This window comes from Corvus cornix, chromosome 2, assembly GCF_000738735.6.
Source record: "Corvus cornix cornix isolate S_Up_H32 chromosome 2, ASM73873v5, whole genome shotgun sequence".
Classification (NCBI taxonomy): domain Eukaryota; kingdom Metazoa; phylum Chordata; class Aves; order Passeriformes; family Corvidae; genus Corvus; species Corvus cornix.
Genome location: NC_046333.1, coordinates 16,243,960 through 16,255,182, shown reverse-complemented (window position 1 = coordinate 16,255,182; position 11,223 = coordinate 16,243,960). Strand labels below are relative to the sequence as shown.

The window sequence follows — 11,223 nt, the reverse complement described above, 5'->3', positions numbered from 1 at the left end:
AAATAATGCAAATTTGCATTTAGAAAGAGAAGCAAAAAAAAAACTTCTCTTGTTTGAAGTTACTAATACCTATACTGAATGATCTTGTTTGGGGGTAAGTCCTTGAAGTCCAGCTGATTTTTCTTATTCAAAAGCTTCTTGCTATATGCATAGAAGTAGGACAGTCTCAAAAATGAAAAAAAATAGTGATACATCATTGGGTCATGAAAGATTGTTACGAGCTTAGCCATAAAGTATAAAAGGTATCTGCTTTCTGGCCAACATAACAACACAAGTGTTACTGAAGAGTTTACTGTCTGTCATTCCTAGTTAGTTTAGTGCATGTAACATGTGCGGGGTTTCCAACAAACTTGTCTACTGAGACATTGGATTTGACCACTGGTGTTCTTGGGAGCATCTAGGAGCTGGAATTTCTCCTTTCATAACTACTGGGCAGAGATAGGAGAGCACTGGATTGGGTTTGTTTGGCAGGATTTTTGTAATGAGGAGGCTACATGCGTGGCATCTGGTAGAAGATGCCAGAAGCTTCCCTATGTCCAATAGAGCACTGCTAGACAGCTCTAGGAGGACCTAATCCTGTCCAAGGCTGAGCCCATCAGCCCCGGTGGTAAAGCCTCTGAGACAACACACTTAGGAAGGGGAAGAAGCTCTGTCCAAAAGCAACTGCAGCCAGAGTGAGAGGAGTGAATATGTGAGAGAAACAGCTCTGCAGACACCAAAGTCAATGAAAGTGTAGCAGGGTGAAAGTGGGAGTCCCTGCCCTGAGGAGGGAGGAGCAGCAGAGACAACCTGTGATGAACTGACCACACCCCCAATTCCTGTCCTCGCCCCTGCTCTTACCACTTGAGGGGGAGGAGGTAAAGAAAAGCAGAAGCGAAGTTGAAAACGGGAAAGAAGAGGGTAAGAGAAGAGGTGGTGTTAAGATTCAGTTTTATTTCTGGTTTGATTGGCAATAAACGAATTTCCCAAACTCAAGTCTGTTTTGCCCATGACAGTAAGCGATGAGTGATCTCTTTCTGTCCGTATCTCAACCCACAGGCCTTTTGCCATGTTTTGTCTCCCCAGTCCAGCTAAGGAGGGGAGTATAGAGTGGCTTTGGTGGGCACCTAGTGTCCAGCCAGGGTACACACACCATAACCACAAAAGCAGCTTCCAGAAATGAATCAGAGGGTGTACTAGTTTGAAAACAAACTAGTGGGAGACACCAACTCAGAATAACAATTTAATAGGGAAATAAAATAAGGGAAAAAAAAAACCAAACCAAAATAAAGGCAGAAAACACTGGGTTAAACTGACAGTCAGGATACTACCAGACACCCTGTTAATGAGGATGGTGGTAGCAGTCCTCCTGAAGCGGTGATCCTCTAGAAAAAGGGTCTGTTCTTCCTCAGAAGGTCCAGTGGTGGCTGTGTAGCTCCTGTCCTCTGGAAATCCAGTGGAAAGGTTTTCTCTGGTGTTCAGAATCTCAGCTTATGTCCACGATGGGATGCTTGGTTCCTCCCTCTGGGTGGAGCATCTCACAATGGGGTAATGAGTCATGAGGCCAAGTGTTGATGGGCTCATTAACAGAAGATAGTCCGAAGGGAGTTATCTATGAGTCATGTGGCAGGACAATGATGGGCCATTAACAGAAAGATAGTCTGGGGGGAGGAGGCAAGGAAACACTGCCCCACCTGATTTCAACAGCTCCTGAGGATGGTAATGGAATACACTGCAATCCAGGACAGAGGGTGAGAATAATCTCAGTACCTTTAAGTAGGAACAGCCTCCTGCTGCTGAAAACAGGGCAGAGCTAGGTGCTTAGATGGACTGTTTGCTTTCTAAATATGTCTGAAGTGGTCACAAGCAGAGTGACACATAAAAATAAGAAATTCAAACTTAGACATAATTCTGAATGTTCCGTATTCCTGAGGCTGGCATGCCAGAATTCTATCAGCAAGCTTAATACAAAGGAAATACAAACTTCCAGTGAAAGTTGTGGCCTGCTCTTCTGGCTGCTTCCTACTCTGTGATGATCTGAGTCAGCTGAAATGTCAGAAGAGTTTTCTAAATCCCAATCCTTTAAACTGGCCGTGAAGTTAGAGCAATCAAGCCATTCCTAACTTTCTGCTCTCTTGATCTGCTTGGAAACTTTGACTAGAAGCAAGGAGAACTATTTTTGCTTCTAAAACATGGCCAAACAACACAATGAGAGGTGAGAGTATGCACTTCAAATAGGCCACTCTCTCTCCTAGCATCAGAAGTAGATTTCCCTTCTCTTTCCAAAAGCATGACTCACATTCTAGTGTTTATTAGGAGGCCTTCCTCTGGTGTTGGCCAACATGAGAACATCATCTGCTCCTTCCACAGCATCATCAGTGCATAAATGGCTGTAACATTTGCCATTAGAGCATTGGTATTGACCATGAAACATTTAATGGGAGAAGGGGGGACTCTAGTGCATGGGGTTGGGGTTTTGTTTCATTTTATTTATTTCCAAATCTAGTTTTGTGGTTAGTGCCCTGTCCTGGAAATTTAATGCTGCCAGTTTTAATTCTGAGATTTCAGCACTGGGTTTTGACATTGAGCTCAGAAGTATATGACTTCTAAGATTAATATGAGTTTTCAGTCTTTCACTACTCTTTCAAAAACTGTTCTGGAGGAAACTGAAGGATCCTGCCCTGTTTACTGGGTCTATGAAACTGGCCAGAAATCACAGAAAACAGAGGTGGACCCTGTCACACTTGCTCAGTCTCTCAGAAGAAACCCTCCACAGCAGCAGATTTGGACTGAATGGTTTAATAAGTTCTACACCAATTTTTCCAGAATTATAAACATCAATTACCATAATCCATTTATTTCCAATGGGTCATTCATTATTTTGGCAACAAATGATGAATTGCCTTTCACCTACTGTCTTGTCCCTACAAGTTAGAAGACCACTTTGTATATTCTTAGCTCTTATTCAGTGAAAGCTCCTCTGCTCTATCAACACATCACAGGACAAACAGAATAGAACTTATGGGTTTACAGTTTTAGGGCTGACCTGCTTAAAATGGAGTTGCTTTTTCACTTTGTCCCAAATCAGGGTGTGATTCTCTCTAGTGAATTCTTGCCCTGTCATACCATGGCACAGCATCTCCCAGGGTGGTTACTCAGGAGGTCCACACAAGTTCAAAAACCTACAGCACATCCCTTTGCAAACTGCAGCCAACAGAAGCTACACACAAACTTCTTAAAGGTACCAGATGTTCAAGCTTAGCTAGAAAATGGGACACTAAGAAAAGGCTTTGAAGAGAAAACGGGACACCAAGAAAAGGCTTTGAAGAGAAAATGTCAGCTTGGGGTGAGTCTTCCCCAAGGGTTTCTTGTGCTGCATTAGGAACAAGCAGATTTTGTCACCTGAGGACTTATGAGTTATTGCAGTCTGAGACAGTTCTGACCTTTTGTAATCTTGCTGTAAAACACCCAGATTTGAGCCTCTTGGGCAAAAATTGCCTTCCAGCTCAGTGCTGGGATGAGTTACACCAGCAAAGCAAACAGGTGGAAAATGCAGTCCACTCATCCCCACTGTGAACGCATCCTGACAAACATGTAATGTAGTCCATTAACCTGTCGCAGTGGTCAGTGTTTATAATTATTTTAATACATTCAGTAAACACAAAAAAATATTTAACAACATTAAGATGTTGAGGCAAGAACACACAAAAGTGAGAAATACAAATGCAATCTCTAAGTTTTAATTTCTTCTGTGATTTTTCTTGCCTGGCTCTTCTGAAGCCTTTGCTTCTTGTTGTGTTTATTTTTTTGTCCTTCTTTTTCTTCATGTCTTATATTCCCTGACAGTCATTGCAATTGAATCTACATATAATAAATATAAACTATAATACATTAAACTTAGTCATGAACAATCTTTATAATTTCTCAAGCTCTAGGTTTTTAGATTTGCTATTGGGTGATCTGCCAAAGTTTCCAAAAAATGTTAAAAACACTGGAATAAAAACAAGACCATGAAGAGCCCCAAACAAAATAACAAGGAACATGATCTTGAAGAATGTCCTAAAGATGTAGGTGTTTGCTGCAGCCAGGACAACTACTCCTAGTATTGTAGAAACTGCACCTTGAAGTACTGGGTAACCTAGCAGGGACAGAGCTTCAATTGCCCTTTTATTGGCTGATGACTCTCCACTCGCAACAAAGGCATAGGAAATATGAGCAGAAAAATCTACGGAAAACCCTATGCAAATAACCAGGTTGATCATGGATATGGAATCGAGATTGACGTTCCAGAACGTCATGAAACCAGCAACGCCAACTATAACAGAGGCTATAGCAAAAGTCACCCACAAGCAGCACAATGGGTTAGGAATGAGCAGAAGGGAGACAACGAGCATCGCCCCGGCAGCCACGGCAACGTTCTGAACAGTGTTCTGCACTATCACCAGGTACTGGTCGTAGTAGATGAACGCTGGGTGATACACCTTCAGTGGAATGCTGCACTGCTCGGCTGCCTCTCTTAACTGATTGAGGAGATTCTTCTCATCAACGGCTGACGTCACGTTCACTGTCTGGATGAAGAAACGTGAAGCTTCTATTGCATCCTGAGTCTTGTTTATGTCCCACTCAAAACTGGGACGAAATTTGAACAGTACAGGTAAGTTATTAAAGAAGTCAGTCTTACTGTTTATATTTACCAACCCCCTTTTGGCAAGTTCTGTGTATACCCTCAGCCATGACTCTGAGAGGTTCTTATCTACATAGGAAATGTTCTCTAAATTCTGTGCACAGCTCTCAATGCCAAGACGCACCGTCTCATTCCAGTAATCTACGCTCTCAGTAATGACAACCATGACCCTGGGTCCGTATGTCGAGAAGTATTTCTCATCATCATCATAGTATGGAATAACGTAGGAGTCATCATTTGCCAGATTCCGGAGATCGATGCCTTCCCTGATCTGAGTACACCCATAAACACTGCCACCCAAGTATGCTCCGTACAGCAACACCACGAGCAGCTTGATCCATTTATTTGTAATAAAAGGGCCATAATACTTTTTAAAGAATATGCTCATTGGATGCTCACCTTCTGGCTGAGATGGCTGCCTGGAACAGCTGCCAATACAGCAAGCATTGTACAAGCAGGAGTTCTCAGCCTGATCTTCACCTACTCCCACACGCATACAAGTCAGCCAGTGGCGGTTCTCTTGCTCCCTTTTGTGATTTAATACCAGAACAGCCCCAAAGAAGGTCATGGTATATACATAGCAGAAGACAAAAGCTGTGCCCGTATAGAGGCAAAAAGACCTCACGGATGGAAAAGCCGTCCAGGTGCCAATGAAGAAGGCCAAAACATCCGTGAGAGTGGTGATGGTCACAGAAAGTGCTGCTTCTGCATAAGTCTCGGCCAGCAGAGACTTAACACTGGATTTCTCTTTTTTCCTTGAACTTTGTTCCCAGGAAGCAATCATGATGAACATGTCATCAACGCCAACCCCTGCAAGAGGAGACACTGTTAATGCTGCGCTGCAGATGGCAGCTTCCACCAACACCCAACAAAACGACCTTATTCACATTTCGGTCTGCATAAAATTTTGAAAAAGGAAGCTGGGCTACTAACACTGCTCTAGTGTTGATGCAACTTACATGAGAATCTGGAAAACACATCCTTCATGTGTAGCTGAATGCGTTATCTTTCAGCACCTCCTGGTGACCTGGTAAGTTGTTGATCCCCCACTGACTCTGCTGAAGGACTGAGCACACCTACTGCATCTCTGACAAGTATCTTGTAGCTGATGTCCACGTGTCTCCTGATGCAGATGACAGATTTCAAAGCATCACATATTCTGATGCTCAACTATTCTTATCACTGGAAGCATCCCCCATTATCTCTGGAATCTCTTCTTCAGCACTGCAGCAACTTAGACCAATAATTTCTTGTTCTGCCTTCAGAAGACAGAAGAGCAGTTGCTACCACATGGGAGAAGAGTGATTCCAGTTTTCCAGTGGCTCACTTTTTAATGCTCTTTGCCCTCCACTTCTCTCCAGTTTATCTTTCAGCACTTACTCACGATTTATTATTCATTTATCTTTACATTTATACTGATGTACTCACAAATATTACCCACCAGATCCCTGGGAAACCCTGCCAGGAAGACTGGATCCTGGGCCTGGGTTTTTGCTAAGATGCCAAAGTGAGAGGAAGTTCAAAAAGGAAGAGCCAATGGGCTTCTCTCAGCTCTGCTAACTCTCAAGACTTTAATCACACACCTTTCAGTATTTTGCCATGTTGTCAAGGGCTCTTCTATTCACTGAAAATTAATCACACAAAAGGGAAAGCAGGGCTGTGCTAATAGTGGAGTGAGATTTAGTCAAGCACAGAAGAATAGATGAAATCACTACTGGCTACCTGAACAGGCAATTGCCAGTAAACATTCAAAGAGGAATTAAGCAGCACGGCACAAGGTACTACTGGATGGCATCGAGCCAGGCTGCTTCAGAAAGCAAGCAGCCTTCAAAGCAAATCCTCTGATGTACTGAGAATTTGTTTGCTTTAGCGCAAGGAAGACAAAAGTCTGTGTGTTATTTCTGAAAATCTGGCTTAAGAGACTGGCTTAAGCCCTTTCCCAGGTAAACAAAGGGGTCTTTTTGATAGTCAGAACCACTGCAATTGATGAGCAAACAAAAGCAAATAAAAAATGCATCGGAATTATGCAGGAAACAAAGAAACAATGCCTGCCCTAAGGAGCATTTGCACTGGAAAGCTAGGATGATGCACAGCCTCTGTCAACCTGGGAGCTCCATGTGTTTTCCTTAGCACTGTACCAAGCCCAAGAAAACATCACATGAATACATCATATAGGAGATCAGTAAGGATCAGTAAGGATCTTTGTTTTGCAGTAATTTGCAGCAACGTTATCTAACAGTATTTGGAAATTTCAGCACAGGCTGTTAAGCAGTCTGTGCAACAAGGCTACAATGATACCAGCTTCCTTGGGTTTTTTTGGGGGCAGGACTGCTTGCACAAATGGTGCATCACTTCAGTTGTGTAGCTGAATGAGACTGGTTAGTACACAGACGTTATATTGCAGAGGATTAATCATCCTGGCTACATTTCCAGGGACACTGGAACAATCCTGGAAAGTGCTAACCTTACCACTGTCTCATTTACAGTTTTCCGGCTGTAGCAGTGGATCTAGATCAGGCCTTGTCTTCTGGGAAAAGCTGCCCCTGCACCAGAACCCATCTGCAGTCCTGCTGTGGGCATGCTGAGCTGAGCTGAGCTGAGCTGAGCTGAGCTGAGCTGAGGGGCTCGCCCGCCTTTAGGTGTTCTGAGGAGGCTGCACCTCTGGGTATCTCCTCCACTCACTTCAGGAGAAAATGTTGTATTATCTGACATTCACATCATAAAAGACTGACACCATTAGGTTGTTTTAACTTCACTTATAGTCTTTGTAGCTGAATCTGACTCACTTTTTCTACTTACCCAGAATCAGGAATGGTGCATTAGCCACAGTGACCACAAACGGAACTCCACAGAAGAGCATCAGTCCAAAGCTGCTCAATACAGCTAAGCCGGAAGAAAGCACTCCACAGCTTGCAAGCCAGATATTATTTCTTATACAGCTCAGTCTGAAAATATTTCAAGGAATATCTTAGTTATGTGTCAAAAACTTCACCAATGTGTTTGGCATGACAAGTGCACAGATACAGCGATACCCTCTCTCAGAAGAACTCCTGATGAAAGCTGCTAGCAGAGTTTCCAGGTGTCAGCATTACATAAAATTAATTTCTCTAGGAGGTGTTATACACATTATTACCACTGCCCAACTATATTTGGAGGAGTAAAGATGTGTACTGCTCTTTGCATCAATAACCAGAGATGTCAAAATAAGGATACATAAGATCTACCAGTGACACTAGACTTAGGGTGACCCAAAAAACTGGTGAATTTCTAGCAGCTCTTTGATTTTACATGAATTCTTGCTGTAGCATATCACTGGAAGCACCTTTCAGGCAGTAAGTGCTGTGTAGAGAGATTTTCTCAGCAGACAGATTGGCTACCAGCCTTTTGCCAAGATGCCCCTGAGCACTGGTTCAAGCATTCCATAAGGTGCTTTAATAGGTATGATGCTTGATGCAAGCGCTAAACCAGGCTGCTCACCCTGCAAGTAGAATTTCTTTTGGAAGTACAGGACACAAACACTGCAGTACAGTTGTTGAGTGTACAATGGTTCACTTTCCATCAGCACAAAGAAAGGGCAGATTAAGTTCTCTGTGGACAGCAGGTAAGCCTCTGATTCTACTAGCAAGCAGAGCAACTAAAGCTGTACCCAGACTTGCAGGAATCTATGAAGCTAGTGCACATCCACCCGAACCTTAACTAAGTACTGAACACTTGTTCAGGTTCTCATCTGCCATCTAAGCAGCTGGGAAATACACATAGGTAGATAAGAAAAAGCAAAAAAATACATTTTGCCTATAAATTGTCACAGGAAGTCTGCAGCTTCAAGAACACCTTCAATCGGCAAAAGCAGAAACCAGCTGAGGCAGGTAAAGAAGAGCAGACATCACTACTCACTGAGCCATAGCTTAGAGACATTTTACCTTAGGCAAGAGATGACTGCAAAGGTTATTGTCAGGAAATATGTTATGGAGAAGAGTGGGATCACACTCTTGGTATTTCCTTCAAACTCCTGTTGTCTGGACAGCGAGGTAAAGTAGGTCACCTGCCGTTAAAACAACAAGGAAAGAAACAATGAAGCACTTTCCCTCTTCTTCGTGGTTTTTGTACACACGCGCAGGCAAGGCCAAACATCACGTTGGCAGAGGAGCATTGCCCTGGCCCTCGCAGCCCGCCCGCCTTGTCCCGCCGCCGTCTCCTTTCCTTTCCTTTCGGCGAGGGGGCTGCCCGGACATTTCGGGCTCGGCCGCTGCGCACGGCCGTACCCGCCCGTGCGTTACCTGAATGGAGCCGAGGCGCAACTCCGCCACTCTGGACGAGATGTTCTGCAGGAAGCTCTCCAGCCACCGCCGGCTGTCCTGCGCCTCGGGGCCGTCCTCCCGCAGGTAATACATCAGCTTCAGGGCCCGCGCCCTCCGCACCCGCCCGTCGTCCGTCTCCACGCCGCCCAGCGCGGCCCCCAGGAAGACGCTGTCATTGACGGGGAAGCGGAGGCTCCCCGGGGCGGGCGGTCCCGCATCGCCCCACCGCGACAGCAGCGGGTTGGGGCTGGCGCAGCCGCCGGCGGTGCGGGCGCAGAGCCGCTCGTACTCGGCGTCGTGCACGGTCGCGTTCAGCCGCAGCACCTCTGCCCACGCCGCCGCGTCCAGGACCGAGGTCCCGTTCGTCGCCACGGCGATGAGGGAGGCGTAGGCGCCCTCGGTGGGCAGCCGCGGGGCGGAGAAGCGCTCCGAGTCGTCGGGGGGGAAGTACCGCCGCACGAAGTCGCGCTCGTCCTTGGCGGGCCCCCACGTCGGTGTGAACTGCCCCTCGATGTCGTTCGCCTGCCGCTGCGGCAGGAAGAGGAAGCCGGCGCCCAGCCCGCCCGACAGCAGCAGCGGCACCAGCACGAAGGGCCAGGGGCAGGCGGCCACGCCGCTCGCCAGCCCTTCGAAGAGCCGGCGCAGCGGCCGCTCCACGCAGTTGGTGTTGCGGCAGGAGCAGCGCTCCGCGGGGTCCCGCGGCCCCGCCATGGGCGAGGCGGGCACGGGCTGCCGGCGGCGCGTCCCACGCCGGGGCCCGACGGTGCGGTCTGTGTCGGCGCCGGAGAGGAGAGGGAGAGGAGAGGGAGAGGAGAGGGAGAGGAGTTCAAAACCGCCCTCTGCTCGTCAGGACCTCGGACCGCGTTTTTCAACGGGCGGAACCGCCCCCGCCGTGACTCAGCGGGGCTTCCGCCGCCTCCCGGGTCCGGCAGGGGGGGCCGGGAGGGCAGACCAGGCTCCCCCCGCCGCGCCCCGCCTCGGGTTCATATCTCCCCTGCCCTCCGTTTCCCCCCCGGCTTTGGCTCCGCGGGGTCCGGCCCGTTTGCAGCGCCTGGCGTGCTGAGCCGCTGCCTTGAGCCTGGCTCTGGTTCCGGCTCCGTGCAGACCCTGCCGCTTCCCGGCACGGCCCCGCGCTTACATTTCATCCTCTAGACATCATCGGCTTTTTTTAGTGTTTTCCCCGAAGCTGCTGCAGTCGTTGCTTCACTACTGTGCATTTTTCTTCTATCTGAGAGCAAAACACAGACGGTGATGCACATCTTGCGGTGTTTGCTCTCTCAGTGTACAGGTTTATAAAACGGGAAAGTGACAGTGAAAGAAATAAAAGACTTTGAAACAAGGGTTAGCAATTCCAATTGGCAAGTCCCAAGAATATCACCAGTGTGATGTGCCAGAGCTTTATGCAGTAGGAATGATAGAAAGGATCTTTCCAAGTCCAGACACTATCCTGCAGCCTGGTGTTCTTGACACTGGTGACAGTGATTTGAGTAGTTTCGGGCTTAGAAGAACATTAAGCTCAGATGCGACAGTGCTAGAGAGGTGTCCAGACAATATGTCACAGGCAGGCACTTCTTCTCATTGCCTTTGAAAGAAGCAACTCTCTCCTCTCCTGCCAGTAGTTGCAGAAAAGTTGTAGGTATCTCTTCTCTCCCATCTAGGGAAGACAGACTTGGCACCCGTGAGTGTAAAATAGCCAGCCAGGCTCTGAGCAGCATTATATATGTCCTGCTGTGCTCAGCATCTAGGGCAGGTTGGATCCTGGTGATTCTCTTTTCCATGCACAGGTGTTCTGAGACAGGTATGTCAGACAGGCAAGTTAGAAGCTATTTCCTGTAGCTTCTAACTTATTGAAACCTAGGAACTGGCTTGTTGGCAGTAGCTACCTAGGGCACTCATTTGGCACAGACTAGTGCCTTTAGGTTAACTCTGAGACTTGGGCATCTGGCCTACAGCATGGAAAGATGGCTCCACCAACTCTCAACTCAGAGTGGTGTTCAAGCAGGTAATACATGCCAGTCTTCTCCCAGAATCTGAATGCTTGTCCTTGTTCCCTGGCCCACTCATGCACTTTATACTAAGTTCTAATATGATAAAATATGCTTCTTGGGGCAGGGCCAGGAACTAGTCATAGGACTTCCAGCAAGTCAACCTTTCTGGTATTTTTTGGATGAAGGCACAGTCTCTCTGTTGTTATGTTGCTTTGCTGGAAGTTTCAAAATGAGATTCCAGTGAATTACTGTTTGGCCTTCCTTCCTTCCTTCC

General features: G+C 46.9%; 1 protein-coding gene across 1 annotated transcript; it reads right to left on the bottom strand.

The window, feature by feature from the left end:
- Positions 1 to 1,630: 1,630 nt before the first annotated feature.
- LOC104689364 (patched domain-containing protein 3) lies at positions 1,631 to 9,833 on the bottom strand. The gene is made up of 4 exons (XM_039550084.1): positions 8,941 to 9,833; positions 8,584 to 8,705; positions 7,463 to 7,608; positions 1,631 to 5,473 (listed from the first exon to the last, which is right to left on the bottom strand). Exons 1-4 carry the CDS (start codon positions 9,670 to 9,672, stop codon positions 3,894 to 3,896), a joined length of 2,580 nt encoding a protein of 859 aa, XP_039406018.1. The 5' UTR covers positions 9,673 to 9,833; the 3' UTR covers positions 1,631 to 3,893.
- Positions 9,834 to 11,223: the final 1,390 nt, after the last annotated feature.

What these genes read in the sequence shown, in the direction of transcription:
- LOC104689364 (XM_039550084.1), bottom strand. Translation starts at nt 9,672, where the DNA reads ATGGCGGGGCCGCGGGACCCCGCGGAGCGCTGCTCCTGCCGCAACACC. An exon ending in GCAGTCATCTCTTGCCTAAG is followed by an intron (nt 7,609 to 8,583) that starts GTAAAATGTCTC and finishes AAATATTTTCAG; the next exon opens with ACTGAGCTGTATAAGAAATA. An exon ending in TGCACCATTCCTGATTCTGG is followed by an intron (nt 5,474 to 7,462) that starts GTAAGTAGAAAA and finishes CTCCTCTTGCAG; the next exon opens with GGGTTGGCGTTGATGACATG.